At 44.2% G+C, this 22,670-nt stretch overlaps 1 protein-coding gene across 1 annotated transcript in view; it reads left to right on the top strand.

Annotated features, from left to right (window-relative positions):
• RAC2 (Rac family small GTPase 2) overlaps window positions 1-22,267 on the top strand; it is a 34,021-nt gene extending 11,754 nt beyond the window's left edge. Inside the window, exons 3-7 of the mRNA XM_043967099.1 lie at window positions 10,495-10,612; window positions 12,310-12,372; window positions 12,610-12,769; window positions 21,016-21,148; window positions 21,980-22,267. Coding sequence (XP_043823034.1) covers window positions 10,495-10,612; window positions 12,310-12,372; window positions 12,610-12,769; window positions 21,016-21,146 — 472 coding nt within the window. The 3' untranslated portion in view covers window positions 21,147-21,148; window positions 21,980-22,267. The remainder of the gene's footprint in view (window positions 1-10,494; window positions 10,613-12,309; window positions 12,373-12,609; window positions 12,770-21,015; window positions 21,149-21,979) is intronic.
• Window positions 22,268-22,670: the final 403 nt, after the last annotated feature.

Genomic DNA, 22,670 nt, shown 5'->3' with positions numbered 1-22,670 from the left:
CTGAAAATATATTCTGTTTGTTGGTTGTTGGGGGGAGAGGCAGTAGATAATAAGTGAGAGGGATGCCACATGATACAGTGGGAAAACCCCACTGAGAGTGGGTCAGAGGTCCTGAGTTCGAATTCTGACTCTGCCATTAACTGTGTGACCTTGGCAGGTCACGACACCCTCTCTGGGCTCTTCAGCTTCCTCACCTGTTAAATGAGGTGGGGGTGAAGGTGAGGGAATCCTAGAGAGGCAGCAGCATGGCATAGTGTCAAGAATGCTGACTTTGGAGTCAGAAAACCTGGGTTCAAATATGGCCTTTGCCATTCACTACTGATGTGACCTTGGATAAGTCACTTAACCCATTCTTCTCCTCTGTAAAATGAGGCAGTTGGACTAGACGACTCCTAGCGTCCCTTCTAGCTCTGAAGCTTTGAGTGAATAGTGGATAGGACACTCGGGAGGTGGCTGTCCCTACTTGTCCTCTGCTTGGAAGGCCATATCTAGTGCATTGTGTTCATTTCTGGGCATCACACAATAGAAGGACGTTAATAAACCTTGGAATCTATAGATGGCCCCAGGATGATAGAATTTCAGGCCCTGAGATTACACCACAGGCCATAAGTCTGTTGAAGAAATGGGGACTTTTTCTCTAGAAAATAGAGGACTCTGGGGAATGTGCTCACTGCCTTTTAAGTTTTAAAGAGCTGCCGCATGCAAGAGACATTAGCCTTGGTCAGCTTGGCCTCAGAGGGCAACCCAGTTATGGAGAGACAGACTCAGAAATGATGGAAAGGGGAAGAAACCAAAGGAAGCTCCTGCCCAATGGAACGAGCTCCTTGGCAGGTGGTAGAGTCCCTCCCACTGGCCACTGGATGGCCACTGGGCGGGCATTTTGTAGTGGGTTATTTGTGCTGGTAAGGGTCACCCTAGCTCTCCTCTGAACTGCTGAGTGACATATTCCTTGTTAAATTGCAGCCCATTATATATGCCATGTATCCCTTAATGACTATAACAAGCTAGAGGAGCAGAATGGGATTAGACAAGCAAGCAATTACAGCTGACCTCTGATGCCTAACCAGGAGTGTGCCGAGAGAAAGTCGAGAACAGAGTAGTCCCCAAATTGTTTGCCCAACCCCCTTATTTCATAAATGAGAATCAATGGATCATAGACCCAGAGTTGAAAAGGACCTAGAAGTCATTGAGTCCAACCCTCTTCATTTTGTGTACGGGGAGTTAGTAGAGGCAAAGTCCCCAGAACCAGGGAGCAGCTGGTGTTCCTGCAGCTCAGTCGCCTTGCCACATGTCCTCTGAGGACTGTGTTCATCTTTTCAATATCACTTTAGGCCTCTAGGTGGCAGAGCAGATAGATCAATGGACACGTGACCAGAGTTCAGATCCTGCCTGTATGACTGGGCAATTCACTTACCTTCTTTCAGCCTCAGTTTCCTCATCTGTAAAATGAGGAAAGTAGTAGCACCTATTTGTTATGTTGTGAGGGTCAAACATGTGTTGTTATTTGTTATATGTTTCTATTTGTCATGTTGTGCAGATCAAAAATTTGTAAAGTGGGGCAGCTGGATGGCGCAGTGGATAAAGCACCGGCCCTGGAGTCAGGAGGACCTGCGTTCAAATCCGGCCTCAGACACTTAACACTTACTAGCTGTGTGACCCTGGGCAAGTCACTTAAGCCCAATTGCCTCACTTAAAAAAAAATTGTAAAGCAATTTGCAAACCTTAAGGTATTGTATGGATGCTACAGATGATGCTGACAATGAATTTCAGGTGTCTGAAGCTTTCTCCTTGGAAGAGGGATTGGCCTTCTTCTGCTTGGTCCCAGAGGGTAGAACTAGGAGCCAGGGAGAAAGGATGAGAGGGAGCAAATTTTGGCTTGTTGTCAGGAAATAATGTTCTAACAACTAGGACCCTGAAAAAATTTAATGGGGCTGCTCACTAGAGTCTTTAATAGAAGGCTTTTCTAGGATGGACAAAAGAAGTTCTTGTTCAGCATTGTGTTGTATTGGAAGACTTGATAAACTTTTCAATTCGAAGACTGAGAGGACCTGAGTTCAAATTCCGTCTGTGATACTACACTCCCTGTATGACCTTGGGCAATTCACTTCATCTCCTTGGGATTCAGTTTCCTCACCTGTAAAATTAAGGACTTGGACTAGATGGCTTCTGAAGCCCCTTCCTAATCTAGATATAAGATCTGATGATCCCATGATATCTGGGCCTCAGTTTCCTCTTGTGTAAAATGAAGGGGTTGGGGGCCAGCTAGGTGGCGCAGTGGATAGAGCACCGGCCCTGGAGTCAGGAGCACCTGAGTTCAAATCCGATCTCAGACATTTAACACTTACTAGCTGTGTGACTCTGGGCAAGTCACTTAACCCCAATTGCCTCACTAAAAATAAAATGGAATAAAATGAGGGGTTGGAATAGATGATCTCTGAGGCCCTTCCTATTCTAGATCTAGGATCCGATGAATCCATGATTCTCTGAAGTGAAGCTCAGAAGAGAATTTTGTTTTGCTTCCCCTGCTGGCCCATGTTTGAGCTGGGCCCAGAGCCCTGGGGTTCTCCACCCCCTATTATGTAGCTGGCACAACCCCCTCTGAATGCCATTCAGGCTCACCTAGAATGCCAGACTGGTTCCTCTTCTATGACCCTGAAGCGGGGGGCTCTCAGTTCTCATCAATTAAAGGTCCTAGCTGGGAGGGGGAGCTCCAGAGGAGCTGTACACAGTAGGGACTTAACCGGGGCCTCTAAACAATGCTCATAAATCACTGAGTTGGTCTTTTGGTTGGGCCTCAAAGGAGGGAGGAACTGGAGGTAGAATCTGCATCACATGGTACAACAGATGCTGACAAACATTCTGTGTACCACTTCTGTGAAAGGGTGCCAGCCCTGGGACCCTGAACACCCGGATCTCCTCCCTTCATATTTTTATCATGGTATGACCTTGGAGAGACGGGGGGGGGGGGGGGGAGGTGAAGGCACTGATTTCAGAAGTGCCCAGTTTCTATGAGCTGCTTGAGATGGACCCAAGTGAGATAATAGTCCTTCCTTTTCTGTTCTGTCCCTGCAGAGGTGGGGATGGAGAGACAGAGAGAGACAGAGAGAGACAGATAGACAGACAGAGACACACAGAGACACACAGAGAGACGGAGACAGAGACAGAAAGGAACAGAGAGACAGAGATAAATAGAGACAAAGAGACAGAGACAGAGAAACAGACAGAGACAAAGAAACAGAGAGAGAGAAACAGAGAGACACACACAGAGACAGAGACACATGGAGAAGGAGGTACAGAAAGACTGAGACAGAAAAACAGAGTGAGAGACAAGGAGAAATAGAATGTGAGAAAAACAGATAGGGAAGCAGGGTAAGATAGAAGACATTGAAAGAGCAATAGAGAATAGAGAGAGAAATAGAGAAACAAAAAGACAGAGACAGAGCAAGTGTGAGAAAGAACAAGACATCAAGAGCAACAGAGAGACAATGCGTCAGGGAGAAAGGAAGGCATCGAGACAGAGAGAGACAGAGGAACAGAGGCAGAGAGCAAGGCACCATTAACTAGAGGAAGTGAGAGACTAAGAACGAGACAGACAGCCTGACAGAGAGTGAACATGAGGGAGAGAAGGAGGGAGTCAGTGAGTTTGGATATATTTCTGTGTCAGTTCAAAAAATAGAGGAGGAATGAGGGAGGAAAGGAGGTAGGATTTCAGCCTCCTTCACCTCCCTTACGTCCCTCAGCCCCTCTCATCTCCCCCAACTTCCCTCAGCATCCCTCACCCTTTCTCAGCCTCCCTTACCTCCTTCAGTCTCCCTCACTTCCTTCAGTCTCCCTCACCTCCTTCAATCTCCCTCATTTCCTTCAGTCTCCCTCATCTCCCTCAGTCTCCCTCACCTCCTCAGCCTCTCAGCCTCCCTTACCTCCAGCCAGTCCCTGATAGCAGCTGTTTCAGGGTGGGTCAGAGAAATCCCCTTGAGTAAGACTGAGCCTCTCAGCATTTCCAGGCTCCCCCAGCCACCGGAATCCAGACCCTTTCATTGTACCTACCCACTTCTTCCCGGCTCTTCTCTTTCCCACTTTTACCTGGTCACTTCCCCAGGTCCCTTATCTCTGAGGGCCCAGCAAAAAGATCCTCCTCAGGTTTGTGAAACAAGGAGACCTGGAGTCTGGACTTGCCCAGGGCCTCTGAACAACGTCGAGGTCTTATCAGGAAGGAAACCCTTACCCCAACACCCAGGCCCCATCTCCCTGGTTCCCAGGGAATCCAAACAAGTCTAATAATAATCACTTCCATTTTAAAAAATAACAGAGAAAGAGGAATAGAGTAGGAAGAGCAGCTGATTTTGGAGTCAAGGGAATTTGGGCTTAAATCCCTCTTCTGCTACCAACCACCTGTATGACCTTGGATAAGTCACTTCTTCTTCTCTGGGCCTCAGTTTCTTTATCTGTAAAATTCAGGGTTTGCAGTGCATGGCTTGTAAAGTCCCCCTCAGCTCAAGACCTATGGTCCTATGATCTTGTGAACTGATCCCATTTCAATGGCTCTGTAAGTTTCACAAAACACCTTCTTTCCACAAATCCAGTGAGGTAGGGAATGTCAGTGTTATTATACAAATCAAGTCAATCCAAGCCAATCTAATAAGCATTCATCAATCCCCCTCCTAGGTTTGAGGCACGGGGGAGACAAATAAAAAACCAGACAGCCTCTGTCCTCAAGTAACTTACATTCTACTGGGGAAAGTTCAACATGTAAGCAGGTAAACATTGGCACAATAGCATGAGGAGGAAGAGAAACTATCGTCCAAGTCATGTGGGCATCTGCCTCATTTTGGATTTTAGCCATGGAGAGATGTGTATGTGGTTTTGGTCTCTAACCACATGCCCACACAGCCCTGCCATCCTGGGAGACCTGTTTTACTCTCTCCAAGAATCTCCTGTAACTTTCAGATTTCACTTGGTGATTTCATTGGAAATAGGATTGAAGGGAGAGTCAGAAGCCTGGGCTCAAAATCCTGTTTCTGCCAGTTACAGACCTTGGACAAGCCACTTTACTAATCCAGTCCTCAGTTTCCTCATCTGAAAAAGGGATGGGGTTGAATTAGATGGCTTTGGGGGTCCCTTCTAGCTCTATATCCAGGATCTTATGGCCTCTCCAGGCCTCGGTTTCCTTATTTGTAAAATGAGAGGGTTGGACTCAATGACCTCTGAGGTCTCTTTCAGCTCTGGATCTAGAACCCTAGGATTCTATGGAGAGAGACTTTTAAAGGCTTCCTCCACAGAGATTTTCTGGGCTGACCTCTTCATTTTATAGATATGAGAGAGAGAGAGAGAGAGAGAGAGAGAGAGAGAGAGAGAGAGAGAGAGAGAGAGAGAGAGAGAACACAGAGTGAACAGAGAGGTGGGACAGAGACAAGAGAGAGGACAGATAGAAAGAGAGAGGAGAAAGAGGAGAGAGAGGGGGGGGGAGAGAGAGAGAGAGAGAGAGAGAGAGAGAGAGAGAGAGAGAGAGAGAGAGAGAGAGAACGAGAACAGAGTGAACAGAGAGGTGGGACAGAGACAAGAGAGAGGACAGATAGAAAGAGAGAGAAGAAAGAGGACAGAGAGAGAGAGTGAGTGAACAGAGAGGTGGGACAGAGACAAGAGAGAGGACAGATAGAAAGAGAGAAGAAAGAGGACAGAGAGAGAAGACAGAGAAAGAGAACTAGTTAGAGCAATATCAAGAGACAGAGAGAAACAAAGAGAGATAAAGGCAGAGAGTCAGATAGAGACACAGAGAGATATAGAGCACCTTGACTAGACATGGAAGAGGGTGCTTTGGGATAAAACTTTGAAGGTAAGGTAGCTCTAGGCTTAGGGGGCAGCTAGGTGGCATAGTGGATAAATCACCAGCTGTGGATTCAAGAAGACCGGAGTTCAGATCTGGCCTCAGACACTTGACAGTTACTAGCTGTGTGACCCTGGGCAAGTCACTTAACCCTCAATGCCCCACCAAAAAAAAAAAGTAAGCTCTATTGTGGGGGAGACAGAGCTGGTAAGACACAGCCCTTGACCACAAGAAGCTTATACTCTATTTGGGAAGATAAGCTATACATGTGAAAGGATTGTCACCTCTACCATGACATCTGTGCTAAGGGATCTTAGGACAGAAGCTGATGGGGACCTTTAGAGGGCATCTGGGCCCAATATCTCATTTTACAGGTGAGAAAATTGAGGCCCAGATCAATGAGGTAACTTTGCCTGAGGTCCCACAGGTGGTAAAGCAGAGCCCAGTGTTGAATTCAGGTCTTTTAACTCCAACATTAGAGGGTATTTTTTTTTCATTGTACCATAGTGGGCCTCAGTTTCCTCATTTAGTAAACAAGGGAGTTGGAATAGATGCTTTCTAAGGTCTCTGTCAACTGTGACTCCTATGATCTTACAAAATACAAGGAAGGCACCATAGAAATCTAGTGGCTGTTCTCCATTTGCTGTGTACACAGTAGGGGCTTAAAAATGTGAATTGAATAGAAATGAATTGCACTGCTTTGTGGTCAGGTGCCCCCAGATGTTCCCATGAGTGGTAGAATAGGAAGAATGCTGGGTGTGGAGTCAGAGGTCAAATCCTAGATCTTCCATTTACTAGCTTGGTGACCTTGGGCAAGTCACTTCACTCTCTGAGCCTCATTTTCCTCATTTGTAAAATGAGGATTTTGGGTGACATGATCTAGGTGGTCCTTTCTATCTCTAAGTTTATGGTACTAAGTAGAATGGAGAAAGGAGGGGGCAGGTTTAGCAAAGACTGCACAGCAATTCCTTTCTGGTCCTGTGCTAATCAACATGGTTGAGAAATCCCCAAGGGGCTCAGGTTGTTGGGGGGAAGCCCTTTGAAACCTTGAAAGCATCCTGGAAGTGTGAAGTATTAATATCATTAATATTTCTTTAACACTAGAATCCCCCTTGGGAGGGGAGGGGGCAATCTCTTAGCATTGCTGTCAGTGGCTAACTTTAAGACCTAAGTGCAGAGAATTTAGAGCAAGGGAAGCCCCAGGCTCCTTGTCCTCTGCCCTGGTCTGACTGCACCTTCAAGATTCTATTCATTTCTGGCTGAACAATTTAGGAAAGCAGCTGAGGATGTTTGGTTTGGGGAAGAGAAGGGAAGGGAAGGGAAGGGAAGGGTTTGAAGGGGTATTGGGTAGAGTGAGACACAGTGTGTTGTGGCATCAGTCAATCCATACACATTTATTAAGTACCTACTGTGTGTCAGGCACTGGGCTGAGTCCTGGAAAAGACCAATTTTAATGGGAAGGTCACTGAACTTGGAGAGCTAAGGCCTGAATTCAAATCTTAGGTCTGCCACCAACTATCTATATGACCTTGGACAAATCACTCAACCTCTCTGTACCTCAGTTTCCTGATATGTAAAATGAGTAAGGTTGTACTTGATGGTCTCTTAAATCCTTCTAGTCCCAAATGTATGACTTTATGAACAAGGATCAGGTTTGTTTTAATTGTCCCCAGAAAGCAGAACTAGGGACAATGGAGGAAAATTACAAAAAAAAGTTTGGTTCAATATAAGGAAACATTTCCTGATAACAAGAACCAAGAGTGTGCTTGGTTAATGTTTAACAACCAGCTATGTATGACACGCTTCTAAATCTAATCTGCACAAATAACATTTCCTCCATCATTTTCTTGTCTAGACAATTGGTAAAATAATAAATCAAGGGGGCAGCTAGGTGCTGCAGTGGATAGAGCATTGGTCCTAGAATCGGTAGTACATAAGTTCAAATCCAACCTCAGACACTTACTAGCTGCATGACCCTGGGTAAGTCACTTGACCTCCAAAAAAATTAAATACATCAAGTCCTGATTTGTAGGATTTTCTGGATTCTGACATGTGAACACACACTGAAAACATAACAATTGGCTCTCTGGAGCCAAGACAAGCAGACAGCACCCCCCTGAACTTCCCCAAAGTGGAAGGAGTGGCTTTGGGAGGTCAGTAATTGAATGGGGCTGTATGGACACTTGACACAAGTGTTGGGAAGAAGATTCTTGGTCAGGTACAGATTGGATAAGTTGGTCTTTGAGTTTTGCTTTAACTCTGAGATTCTTTGGTTCTATGATGTATAATCTGGAGACCAGATGGACCATGATCAATAATTGGCTTAATCATTTTAGGGCACCAACACAGATAGATAATATACAACATCACATGCCTAGATCCCAGATCTGGAGCTGGAATGGACCTCGGAGCCCATCTAGTCTAACCCTCTAAAGGGCTATGTGAGGGACAAGAACATTACTGTCCATGGAGATCAGAGAAGATTTCCTAGACAAGGAGCATTTAATTGGACCCAAAAAATAGATATAGTTGGGAAGATCTGCCTTGAATCTATGCTGTTTGTGCAACTCTGGGGAAGTCACATCATCTCATAATTTCCCAGAACAGAGAAGCTGCCAATCTAGGTAGGCAGAGCTTTCTCTAAGGGAGCTCTTTATGGCAGTAGAATCACAAGTCTTGTCCCACACAATCTGAGCCTTAGGAAGGAACTTGGAGGGTACCAGTTCAATTTGTGTCTAAAGAAGTATCCCCAATCAAAGTTCATTTAGAGAATACTGGAAGACCACACAGAGCCCACTGTCTCTTGGGATAGCTCCTTCCATCATAGGCAGTTTGAATTGTTAGGAAGTCTTTTATTACACAGAGCTGAAATTTGGCTTCCTGTAACTCCTTGCCCTCTGGGGCCAACCTGAACACGTCTAATCTATCTTCCCTGTGACTACCTTTTAAATATTTAAAGACATCGATTCCTCTCCAGGTTAAACATCAAAGAATGTAAGCATGGTAAAGTAGCTTGAGGTCAGCCCCCAAATGAACAGGCATTTCTTCTACAATACCTTTGACAAGTAGCCAGTTGACCTTTTCTTAAAGACTTACAGGAAAGGGCGGCTCACTATCTTCCAAAGCAATCATTCTCCTTTAGGCAGGCTCTAATTGAGAGGCAGCTTTTCCCTCCAGTGAACAGGAATCTGCCACTCTGCCATATCCACCCATGGTTACATTTACCTGCCTTCCTTCTGCCAATCTCATGTATCAATCTTCCACAGTATTGATGACCCGTGTCTTTGTTTGCTCTGGCTTGTCAGTGAAGCTCCCCAGATGTGGCTCCCCCAAGCTCGAAGCAGTGTTCCTGATGGGGTCTGAGCACGGTGGGAGTCTGGCTTTCCTTCCTCTGATGTTATGATTTTTTGAATAAAGCCTAATGAAAAGTTGACTTTGAGAGACTTGCACAGCATATGCTTTTCCAGGGAGAGGGCAAACTTTGCCCTGTGCTAGTGACTTGGTCTCTTAGGGGGACAGGTAAGGTTCAAGGGGCTATGTGAAGTCTAAGAGATAAAATCCTTAAAGGCCTATGGAGATCAAGGAAAGCTTCCTGGAGAAGGTAGCATTTGAGTTAGGCTTCAGAAGATGGATAGAGTTGAAATATTTACATTATGATAGGACAGCCTTCAACAGGAGTCACTCAGTCTCCTTCCCTGCCCCAATCTGGGCTGAACAGGTTCCTAAATTTAAAAATAAAAAGCATTTTAGAAGCCATCAAGTCCAAATTCCTCATTTTATAGCGAAGGAAACTGAGGCTCAGGTAAGATAAGTGACTTGCCCAGGATCACACAGCTAGTAAGTGTCTGAGGTGGGATTTGAAAAATGATCTGCCTGATTACATGTCCAAAGCCATAGTTACTATGCCTTGAATGTTGATGGAAGACATCCCATGATGTGTATGCCTCAGTCCCCAGGCTTGACTTCTTCATTGCCCTTGCTCAGTGATATCACAGTCTTCATAGCCTCCTTGTGCCTCAATATTCCTATCTGTCTGATAGGTAGAGCTATGGACCCTGTCTGCCTGGGTCTAGGATGAATAGGAAAAGGAGAAAGTATCTCCCCATTTTAATCAAGCCAGGAAACAATATGGGGTAGTGCAAAATACACTAGATTTAGAGTAGAAGGAGGCAGGTTTAAATCTCAGCACTGCTATTTAGGGTCAGAGTTCTAGGGTTGGAAAGTCCTTTCAAGGTCATTGAGTCTGACCTTCTCATTTTACAGAGGAGGAAACTGAGTCACAAAATGATCATAGATTTAGAGTTGGAAAGGCTAGATAGCTCAGAGGCCATCTAGTCCAACTCCTTAATTTTACAAATGGGGAAACTGAGGTCCAGGGGGAAGTCTTTTGCCCATGGTCATGCAGAGGTAAGCTTTGAACCCAGGCTTCTTGACTCTTCTTTTTATTGTACTACATTAACTTCCCTTTGCTGTGTGTCCTCAGCTAAGTCACTTCCTTCTCTGAGCCTCAATTCCTTCCTCTACAAAATGATGAAGTTAATTTTTCTAACTCTTGGTCCTTCAACCTACTCTTCCCTGTGCCTCAACCTTTCCCTTCGACATTAACATTTTCAATTTTCAGAAGCCATTGAGTACATATTTCTTCATTTTCTCTTCCTCTTGAATTTCAGGTTTGATAACTATTCAGCCAATGTGATGGTTGACAGCAAACCAGTGAACCTGGGACTGTGGGATACAGCTGGGCAGGAGGACTACGACCGTCTTCGGCCTCTCTCCTATCCCCAAACAGTAAGTTCTATCTTGTTCTCTTCCCAGGTTCCCTGCCTCCCTCTCTCTGGATTCTGATTCTTGTCTTGTCTCCCTCACTCTTCTTCAGCATTGGAATGAAGAAGGTGAATCACAAGCAAGTGGTGTCTTCTTCTTTCCCTTCTCTCATGGGTGATTGACAGGGCTACCTTCAATATGAATTCCTCAGCCTCTTCCCTGCTATCCAAAGGGCTGGATAGCTCAGGGGTGCTGATGAGAAATTTGAGGAGCTTTGTCCTTGTTGTGGAGACTACTGACTCCACTCCAGCCCCAGGAAGCCCACTGGTACCTGACTTGGACATTTTCTTTGGGGGTGAGGAGGCATGAAATGTGATGGTTTCCTATCTTGGCATTCCTCAGACTAGCAGCTCTATATGTTTGCCAGGAGGCCATGCATGAAATAGTGTAGTCTCCAGAGATTAAATGAACCCTTCGATCCTCAGAGCCCCTCTCTCCCTCGAAGATAAAAATGGCACACATGAGGGATGGTGGGTGAATAAAACACAGTGGCTAAATAGCAAAAGAATGGATGCTGGGTAAAGAGTAGATGACTGTTAAGAGGTAAAGGATAGGGGTGAAGGGTGAATAGTGAATGGTGACTGATCGGTGAAAGATGGAGGAATGATGCTTGATGTGTAGATGGCAGGTGAGGGAAAGCTGGATGATGAGGGATTGGTAAATGATTGATGATAGGTAAAGGGTGGATGGTGAAGGAATGGGGGCTTATAGGTAGGTGGTGAGTGACAGGAGAAGGAAAATTGCTGAATGAATGGTGGCTGATGGATGATGGGAAGATAGTGGGGGAGGGGTAAAGGGCAGTTGATGGGTAGAGGGCAGATGATGGATGAAGGGTGAATAACAACTGATAGATAAAGGATGAACCATGGGTGAAAGGTAAATAGGTAAAGATAGTGGATGAATGGTGAATGGTGGCTGATACATGAATTATGGGTGATAGGTAAAGGCAGGATAGTGGATGAGTGAACGGAGGATGGTTGGTGAGTAGTGAATGGTGGGTCATGGGTGAAGTGTCGGTGGGGGATAAATGATCACACATTCTATGCATCAGCCAGACTGTTTTATTGGCTATTCTCTGTACAAGGCATTTGTCTCCCACCTCTGGCCCCTTGACCAAGCTGTCCCCCATGCCCACAGTACCCCTTCTCTTTTGACTTTCACCAGTTAAAATCCAGAGTCCCCACTTGTCAGTGTTGCTTTCTTCTACCCCCTAACAATACTTCATATGTATTGGGTCTATATCTTCTATTTACTTCTCTATGAATGAAGTGTATTTTCCCCAGTACTATGTAAACTCTTTAAAGGTGGGAATTCTTTCTCTTTGTCTCCCTAGTACCCATAATAGTGACTGGCACCTAGTAGGTGCTTATTCAATGCTTATTGATGGGTTGCTTTAAGGCAGGTGATTAATAGATGGTATATAATGGATGAGGGGTGGGTTGGGAGTAAATGAAAGGTGTTAAGTAACAGGTGGGTAGCACGCATTAGCCAGCCAACATTGCATTTCTCTTTCTTGTGGTATATATACAAATGCCTTCAACCTTCTCCCGAGTTGTTCAATCCATGCATGAGAGTCATAAGGTATATAGCTTGAGGAAATGAGGGTTCCTAGTCTGGCTCCCACTTTGCACTTCTGTACCCTTCCTCTCCTCTCTTCTCAGGATGTCTTCTTGATCTGCTTCTCCCTTGTGAGTCCAGCCTCATATGAGAATGTTCGTGCAAAGGTGAGTGAGTGCTTGGGACATTCAGCAAAAGGGGAATGGAAGCTTTGGGGAAGGGCACTGGGCAGCTCCATCCACCTCCCCCTATAAGGACAGCTTTGAATAGTGGTGGTTATAATGGGTAACCAATGGTGGTTGGTGGGGGGAAGAGTACCCTAGGATGGATATTTTGATTTTCTGCCCAACTCCCCCTTAACTTTGTGGCTCTTCTCCCTTTCTGCTGGCCCCTTCCCTTCCCAGTGGTACCCTGAGGTTCGGCATCATTGCCCCAGCACTCCCATCATCCTTGTGGGCACCAAATTGGATCTTCGTGATGACAAGGACACCATCGAGAAATTGAAGGAGAAGAAGCTAACACCCATCACATATCCACAGGGCCTCGCACTTGCCAAGGAAATTGGTAAGAGTTCTGTGACCTGGCAGTGGAGATCTGAGAGCAAGGGACCATCATTTTTGTCTTTTTATTTCCAGTGCCTAGTACTCTCTACTTCAGTAGAAGCCACTGGTGTTACAATAGATAGAGCACTGGGCCTGGAGTCAGAAATACCTGAGTTCAAATCTGACCTCAATCATTTACTAGCTGTATGACCCTGGGAAAATCATTTAACCTATGTTTGCATCGGTTTCTTCAACTATAAAAATAGGGATAATAGCACCTATGTAGCAGGCTGGTTGTGGGACTCCAATAAGATATTATTTGTAAAAAAAGTACTTAGCACAATGCTGGGAACCTAGTAGGTATTATATAAATACTTATTCCTTCCTTTCACTCTGGAGGATGGGGAAAGCAGGAGGGAGGAGAGGTGATCTTCCCACACAAGGGAAACCCTCTTTCTTGGTTTCAGACAGTGGCTAGCAGGGTGGGTGCAGATGAAGGCTTGGGCATGCCCTGAGGACTCGGTTCCTAAATGAAGGTCTCCTGATATTCTGCTTCATTCAATGATGTTATCCTGAGATGATTCTGGTGAGAGAGAGAGAGAGAGAGAAAGAGAGAGAGAGAGAGAGAGAGAGAGAGAGAGAGAGAGAGAGAGAGAGAGAGAGAGAAACAGAGACAGACAGACAGACAGAGACAGAGACAGACAGACAGAGAGAAAAAGGAAGCTCTTTCTAATAATCAGTGACAGCCACCTTGAGTTCCTTCTCACTAAACATCATCAATCAGTTAGTCAATAAAAATTTATTGAGCACTTTCTATATACCAGGCACTATGCTAAGTACTAAGGATACAGAGAAAGGCAAGACTATGGTCCCTCCCCTCAAATGGTTTACAGTCTAACAGAAGAGATAATATCCAAATACCTATGTTCATAAAAGATAGATGCAGTACAAATGTGCAGTCTTCTCAGAGGAAGGCACTAATTGGGGTAGGGAGGTTAACCTCCTGTCAGGAATGTTAGAAATGAGGGTTTGGGGCCTGTGAGGTCACTTTCATACTTGAATTCTGTGATTTTAGGGTTCTCTTTCCTTCTCTCTTTGCTTGGTGACCTCTCCTGTATGAATGAATGAAGTATTGACTAATCACTTATTATATGACCTGCACTGCGCTAAGCACTAAAGATATAGATAGAAAAAATTAAGATATTCCCTGTCCTCAAAGAGCTCACACTCATGTTGGAATAGATAACACATAAAAGGAAGTTCAGCGACTTTGAATCTGGAGGGAATAGAAGCAGGGAAAATGGGAAGGCCCTTAGAATGCAGTGGCTGATGTTAAGGCCTAGCGATCTTCCATCTCATCAGAAGAATAGAGTTGGTGACTCTCGTCTCCTCTAGGTCTTTTGAGTAGTAAATTACCTCAGATGGGTTCTGGGTGGTCTAGGATCAGAGGAGGGGGTGCAGGAAAGGCAGAAAGGAGATAGTCCTGAGCTACAAGCTCAATCAATGGGTCAAGAAACATTTATTAAGGGGCAGCTAGGTGGTGCAGTGGATTAGAGCGCTGGCCCTGGAGTCAGGAGTACCTGAGTTCAAATCCAACCTCAGACACTTAACACCTACTAGCTGTGTGACCCTGGGCAAGTCACTTAACCCCAATTGCCTCACTAAAAACAAAAGAAAAAAAAAGAAAAGAAACATTTATTAAGCACCTACTATATGCCAAGTATTTATGCTTGGGATACAAAGACCAAAAACACAAAACAAAACTTCAAACCCAGTCCCCAAACTCAGTGATTGCAGTCCTTAAGTGGAAACATGTAGTATATATAGTAAAATAAAATATAGTATCATATCATATACTTCAAAACCTAACCTAATATATAATATTATATATCATAACATAATGAGATAAAATATATAAGATTATGTATGTAACGGTGCAATACAATAGAATTCCATATAATGCAAGATGATATGATAGAATATAATGTAACAAAATATAATAATACAACACAAGATAAGACATAATAAAATATATGATGGGATAGGATATGATATATAAGAAGATACAATAGAATGTAGAATGTAACATGAACAATGTAATATAATGTAACACAATATAATATAACACAACATAGCGTAATACAATATAACACAACAACACAATACAACATCCAAACCGGTGTTAGCAGTCAGTGCTGTGACACGGCAGCCCCCAAAGCTAATGCAGGTTCATGTTGCCTTAGCAGAGGCAGAGTGCCCAAGACAAAGATGATGGAAATCACACCTTGGTAGCCATCTAAAATACTGAGATCATTGTGGGTGTCCCATTTTAGGAAGGATAATGACAAGCTGGGAGGGGCAGAGTGGCCAAGGACTCTGAGAGCATGAGATCTGAGTATCAGATGAAGGAGCTAGGATTGCTTATCCCCAAGGGAAGATTCAGGGGAGATATAATCTCTATAGATTTGAGTGTTTGTAGGGCCATTGTGGAGAGGGGCAATGAATCTCATTCTTTTTGATCCCAGAGGACAGAACTGGAAGCTCCAGAGAACATTTCATCTGAAGGCAGGAAAATATTCCTAATAAAAACTGCCCTCATGTCAAATGGGAGCCACGGAAGGCAGGCTCCTCCTTTCAGGGAAGGCTCACAAGAAAAGGCTGGGCAATGACTTGTTGGGAAAGTAGAAGAGGGAATTCTTAGCTGGGACTAGTCAAGAACTAGACGGTCCTAGAGTCCTCTTCAGTTCTAAGGTTCTTTGATTCTGCCCTGGCCGCAGCCACCACCACCACTACCACCCCATCTCCTCTTCTTCCTCCTCCTCCTCCTCCTCCTCCTCTTCCTTCTTCTTCTTCTTCTTCTTCTTCTTCTTCTTCTTCTTCTTCTTCTTTCTTCTCCTCCTCCTTCTTCTTCTACTACTACTACTTCCACTACTACTACTATTTCTACAACTACTACTACTTCTTCTTTTACCACTGCTGCTGCTGCTGCTGCTGCTACTACTACTACTACTACTACTACTACTACTACCACCAGCCAGGGAATCAGAAGGCCTTGGAGCCAGGAAGACTGGGTTCAAGTATTGTCTCTGATACAAGCTGACTGTGTGAACTTGGCACGCCCCCTTCAGTGCCCCATCTAATTCCCTAAGACTATATATGATGTGTGCAAGATCCATTGATAAAGGCATTTTCCTTACTGGGATCTCCCTGCCTAGTTCCAATGAAAAGTTCTTCAAGCTGACATTTATGGATTTCTGTAAGAGCTTTATAGAACTTACAACACTGGAGCCTCACAACTAACCTGTGGGGTACATGTGACGGGTATTATATGTCTATCAGCCCCCTTTTCTAGATCAAGAAACCAAGATTTAGAATGGTTTAGTGACTAATCCATGGCCACAAAGTGATAGAGTCTGGTTTGGACCCAGGCTTTTGCCTCAAGCCCAGAAGAGCTCTTCTCAAAGGCAGATTCAAGAGGAAGTTTGGCCCTGCCCTCAGGTGCCCTGACTCTCTGCTCCCCTTGGGCTCTGACACCCTGCCTGTTTCATTTGACACCCTTGTGGCCACATAGAAGCCCTGACCTCCCAACCCCCACTCTCACAGTCTGTCTCTGACTTCACCATCTCCTTCCTCCGGCCGGAACTGGGAGGGTCCTCAGAGTGGGAGGCCTCCACATCTCTTCTCTCTTTAACAGGAAAAGAGACCACAACTTCCTGTTCTCTTCCCCTCACAGCTAGCTTAATCTGGGGGGCTCAGCCCTGGGCCATCTACTCTTGGGACTTGCTCCTGTTGGTGATGATCCCTTGGCTCCTCTCCCATTGTAGCTGTGCCATGCCCAGGACTTGGCCTGGTCACTGTGCATTCTCTTCTTTTGGTTGCACCAGTCCACCTGACTGATGACTTTCTCGGGGGAATAGCAGCAGCGATAAGGTTGGAAGGGAGAGTGGAGAAGCTTAAGGAATGAGGAGAGCAGACACAAACAGAAGCCAGGATACATTCCCGGCAGATTTGAAAGAGAAATGATGAACACTCTCCTACGTGCTGTGGGCTGGTAGAATAAGGAAAGGACATTCTCCCTGGCTTTGGGGGGCTTACTGTCTTCCTGGCCAGCTCAGGTTGACTGACAGAGAGGATCCTAGATCTTGACTACAAAAGGCCTTAGAGGTCACCTCCAATAATTTTCTCATTGTTCAGACTGAGAAACTGAGATTCAGAGAGAATATCATTTGCCTGAGGTTTCACAGGAAGCAAAGAGGAGACCTTGTATTGGAACCCAAGTTTTTTAGAGAGATGCTTGGGAATCATCTAAATAAAAAATTCTTGTGTTTTTTTTTTTAGCATTTTTACATCTCTGGTAGAATTATCAAATATTAGGACTAGGAAGAACCTTAAGACAGAATGTAAGAGCTGGGAAGGGCCTTAGAATAAAAAATGTGAGAATTGGAATTTTTAGAACAGATGTCAAAGCTGAGATGGAGCTTAGAACATAGACTGTCAGAGCTGGGAGGGGGCTTAGAATATGGAACGTCAAAAAAAATAATTTAAAAAAGAACAAGGAATGTCAGAGCTTGGAGTAATCTTAGAACAAGGAACATCAGAGCTGGGGGTGGGGGTTAGAACAGAGAATGTTAGGGGCAGCTAGGTGGTGCAGTGGATAAAGCACCAGCCCTGGATTCAGGTGGACCTGAGTTCAAATTTGGCCTCAAACACTTGACACTTAGCTGTGTGACCCTGGGCAAGTCACTTAACCCTCATTGCCCCAAAAGACAAAAACAAACAAACAAAAAAAGAGAATGGTAGAGATTAGTTCAATTCCCTAATCTTACATGTAAAAAAAATATGTCTAGGAAAGAGAAATGACTTAACTGAGTTCAAATTGTTAAATGATGGGCAATCTGAATTAATTCCAAACTGTGCTTTTCTCACTCTATTCTGAGTAATGGGCATCATTAGTAGAGCTGAAGTTTCTTTCTCTCTGAGCCTCCTCTAAAGGCTTTGCTGCCCTCACCTCAGCTGAGTTACCCTGGGGTTCATTTCCATTTCAAAGACACATTTCTGGGTTCCCAGAACATGTACTCCCCCACCCCATACTCCATGACACCACTGGCCAGACAAATGCCAATGGATTCACTTCACAAATGAGGAAACTGAGGTTAGGGCAGTAAGGTGACTTGCCCAGGGACTCATGGCCAGTAAGTGACAGATCTGAAATCCACAATATGGATTCAAGCCGCCCAGATCTCTTGACGCCAATCCCAGCGTTCTTCACAGAGAGTGGCATAGTGGATAGAGAATCGGGGGTGTGGTGGTGAATATTTAATAACCACCTCTCCTGGAAAAAAAGAATTACACACAAGACACTTGTAAATTTAATTTATATTATTAACATTTTCAGGGGGGCAGCTTTAGGTGGAGCAGTGGATAAAGCACTGGTCCTGGATTCAGGAGGACCTTAGTTCAAATCTGGCCTCAAATACTTGACACTTACTAGCTGTGTGACCCTGGGAAAGTCACTTAACCTTCACTGCCCTGAAAAAAAAAATCACCATCACTTTCTTAAGTCTAGACCATCAGCAAAACAGGAAATCAAGGCTTGACTTGTAGCATTTGTATAAAAGCTCCCACTGAATATGTATCCATCAGCACTGAAAAGCTGCTTAGAGCTGGCTCCAGCACATCTCTGTGAGAGCCAAAGGTAATCAAGAAGACTCGAGTTCAAATCCAGCCTTAGACATTTACTATCTGTGTGACCTTGGGCAAATCATTATACCTTGATAAGCATCAGTTTCTCCACATGTCAAATGGGGATAATTGTAACACATACTTATTGATGATTTTGACCTTCTGGGCTGGGCAGAAAGTGGGTAGTCCTTCAATCTATGTGGTGCTCAATGGAATTCTAGAAGCCATCTAGTTCAACCCCCTCATTTTACTGATGAGGAAACAGGCTCAGGAAGGTAAGTTTCAAACACAGCTCCTTTGACTCCAAATCTTCTTTGAGGAGGGGCTTAGATCCTCTCATTGTCTATAGGAGTGGTGTCAAAATAAAATAAAATAGAAACTATTACATACTTGAAAGAAAAGCAGATGGTTCCTAATAGAGTTTCAGTTTCATGTACTAGCATCTTCCATTATATAAAGAAATGCCCATTTTCTTTGGTGTTTATTAGGTTTAGAATAAATAATTTTTAAAAAACCAGGGGCAGCTAGGTGGCACAGTGGATAGAGCACTGGCCCTGGAGTCAGGAGGACCTGAGTTCAAATCCGACCTCAGACACTTAACACTTAAGTGACCCTGGGCAAGTCACAACCCCAAATTGCCTCGCCAAAAAAAAAAAAAAGTGAAAGTTTAAAAATAGTTGGTCATGGAGAAGTGTCAGATGAATTCTTTTTGGTCTTGAAAGGTTAGAACTAGGAATAATAAATTGCAGAGAGACCAATCTCAGCCCAACATAAGGAAAGACTTCCTAATAATCAGAGCATTTTAATGGTAGACAAGAATGCCTTGTGAGGTAGTGAGTTTTCCATCATTGGAGGTATTCAAGGAGATGCCATATGATCACTTCCTAGGAATGCTGTAGAGGGGATTTATTCTCAGGTACAGCTTATGCTCCATGACCACTGATGTTCCTTAGATCTCTGAAGTTCCATATTTCTTTTTCTTCCTTCCTTTCTTCCTTCCTTCCTTCCTTCCTTCCTTCCTTCCTTCCTTCCTTCCTTCCTTTCTTTCTTTCTTTCTTTCTTTCTTTCTTTCTTTCTTTCTTTCTTTCTTTCTTTCTTTCTTTCTTTCTTTCTTTCTTTCTTTCTTTCTTTCTTTCTTTCTTTCTTTCTTTTTTTAGTGAGGCAATTGGGGTTAAGTGACTTGCCGAGGATCACACAGTTAGTAAGTGTTAAGTGTCTGAGGCCTGATTTGAACTCAGGTACTCCTGACTCCAGGGCCAGTACTCTATCTACTGCGCCACCTAGCTGCCCTGGTTCCATATTTCCAAATCAATTTAATTGATATTTATGATATGGTGTTGCTATGTACATGATACTTGATCAAAGGAAGGATTTCCTAATAATTAAAACTGTTCAAAAGTTGGAGGAGCTACTTTGATAGGTAATATGTTCCCCATCCCTTTTTTGACTTTGGGATTCTGCAACTCTGTGACCTCTCCCTCTGGATTTTTGATGGTCATCAGTATCAATTATTGTTTAAAATTGCTTGACCTAATTTCTACCTATCCTAGGTGGGGAGGGGCACCATAGTACAATGGGAGGAGCAAAAGATCTGAGATTGAATACCACTTATTACTTATGTGATCTTAAACAAATAACACAGGTAGCTAGATGTCCCAGTAGATAAAGGGCTAGATCTGGAGTCAGGAAAACCTGTATTCAAATTCAGACTCGGAAACGTATAAACTGCATGACCCTAGGCAAATCACTTAATCTCTGTGCCTCAGTTTCCTCATCTATAAAATAGATACTAATAATTGTACCTATCTCTTAAAGTTGTGAGGCTAAAATGAGATATTTTAAAAGTGCTTTGCAAACTGTAACTCATCATATAAATGCTAGCTATAATTATTATAATTATTATTGCTTTTTAAAATAAGACTTTTATTGATATCTTTACATCACTTAAATTTCCGCATATATCCTTCTCCCTCCTTCTTTCCAAAGATCAATCCATATAACAAAGAATATATATATATTCATATATGATGATTTATATAATTTATATATAATTTATTTAGTTTGCGGGGCAATGGGGGTTAAGTGACTTGCCCAGGGTCACACAGCTAGTAAGTGTCAAGTGTCTGAGGCTGGATTTGAACTCAGGTCCTCCTGAATCCAGGGCTGGTGCTTTATCTACTGCGCCACCTAGCTGCCCCCAAAGAATATTTTTAAAGAGAAAAATAATAAAATTGATCAATACTTTGAAAAAATCTGAAGATATATACAATATTCCACAACTGTAGACCTTCCACCTCTTCAAAGTAGTAGAGAGAAGTACCTCTTATATCTCTTCTTGTAACCAGAGTGTGTCCCCTTTAACTTCTTTGGGTCTCAGTTTCTTCATCTGTAAAGTAAAGGGGTTGGTCTACATGGTTTCTGAGGTTCATTCCAGCTCACAATCTAGGATTCTGTGATTTGCTTTTCCTTCATCTGTCTCCTGTCCACTCTGATGGTTATGAAGTACTAATACCCTGGTTCATTCTCTCTCTCTCCTCTTTTTTTTCTCTCTCTCTTTCTCTCCCTCTCCCCCCCCCCCTCCACCAGACTCTGTAAAGTATCTGGAGTGTTCTGCCCTCACTCAGCGTGGCCTGAAAACTGTCTTTGATGAGGCCATCCGGGCTGTCCTTTGCCCCCAGCCCACCCGACAGCAGAAACGCCCTTGCAGCCTACTCTAGGGGTAAGTACTGAAGACAGCTCCCTGAGCCCAAGTCTGGGCGGCACAGCCTGCTCCCCTCTCCCACAAGGCTGAGTTACCTCTGCCTATCTAGGCAGGATCCTTTTTGACAAGGACTCAAAAAGCATTTATTAGGCACCTGACATGTTCCTGATACTGTGCTGACAATGCTAGTCCTGGGAGGAGCTTCTCAGAGGGTTAGGTTTCCTGAGGGTGGGTTCCAGTGGTTTGTTGATTGATGGTGCTTACCTATGAAGTTAAGGACAGGGTAGAGTGGGAGATTCCCAAGGGTAGATCATGGCCCACTTCATCAATCATAGAAGGCTAGACCTGGAACTGCAAGAGACCTCAGAAATCATTTATTCCAACCCTCTCGTTTTACAGATAAGGCAACTGAGACCCAAGGTTTACATAGGTAGTAAGTGACGGAGAGGAAGTTTGAACCCAGGGCCAAAGTGGAAAGATTCCCCAGAGTCCAAAGACCTGGATTCTGCTCCCATTTCTAGCTACAGTGCCATAGGCCTAGCTTGCCATGCCCATAGACCCTCTCTAGGATGGAAATCTGAAGCCAATGATTTGAACCACTAGCCCCGAAGAACAATGGATTCTTCAGCCCCAAACACACTTGGGCTAGGGATGGATGGAGCCTACTGGATTGTCTCTTGCCTAGTCTCAGTCAATCCAATCCCCTCCTAATTGGATGTTGAGTTTGAGGGTTATAAATGAGGATTATAGTCAAAGAGTTCTTTATGGGACAAGTGGGGGTGTAGATGAGCACAGCCATTAGAGATTAATGATCCCCTAATTCTCATAATTTGTCTCTTTCCTATCCAGGTATGCCCTTGGTGCCTATTTGTTCCCCAGTGCTGTGTTGCTCTCCTCCCCAGTTCTCTGATTTTAAGACGATGACTTTTCAGCCATTCAGTCAGCCTTCTCCTCTAGGAGTTCCTTAACAGATGGATGGAGTTCTTGGTCATTAATCTCCTGCCTGCCAAAGACATTTCCACGACAAGATCGTGGGAGCACATGCAAAGCTGTTCCTCACTCTCTGCTTGGGCCCCCTATCACAGCCAGGTGCTTCTGAGGGAGATGACCAATAAAAACAGACCTCTTTTACTTGCAGTGGAAAGTGTTGCGTGGGGCCTCACAGGATCTCAACAGTGGGTGCTCTATCAGGCACCAAGAACCTCTCTGGAGGTGCTGCCACATCCCTTTAAAGTCATCTCTTCCCAAGTCTTTCCTCTTCTGAAGCCTAATTGTCCCCATCATTGCCATCACATCATCCTTTCTAACACTTTGGTAGTTAATTATAATGATTGTTTACATTGGTGTAGGTGTCTGTGCCACATCTTCTAGCTTTTTTCATCCTCACAATAAACCTAGTAGGTGGAGGCCAGTATTACAGTTCCCATTTGACTGAAGTCTAGAGATGTCACTTGCCTTGCCTGTAGTGACACAGTGTAAAAGATCTCTGCCCTCCAGGATCCCAGAGAGAGAGAGAGAGAGAGAGAGAGAGAGAGAGAGA

The sequence above is a fragment of the Dromiciops gliroides genome, chromosome 5 (assembly GCF_019393635.1).
Source record: "Dromiciops gliroides isolate mDroGli1 chromosome 5, mDroGli1.pri, whole genome shotgun sequence".
Classification (NCBI taxonomy): domain Eukaryota; kingdom Metazoa; phylum Chordata; class Mammalia; order Microbiotheria; family Microbiotheriidae; genus Dromiciops; species Dromiciops gliroides.
The sequence above is the reverse complement of the archived record's forward strand: the minus strand, read 5'-3'. Positions and strand labels throughout refer to the sequence as shown.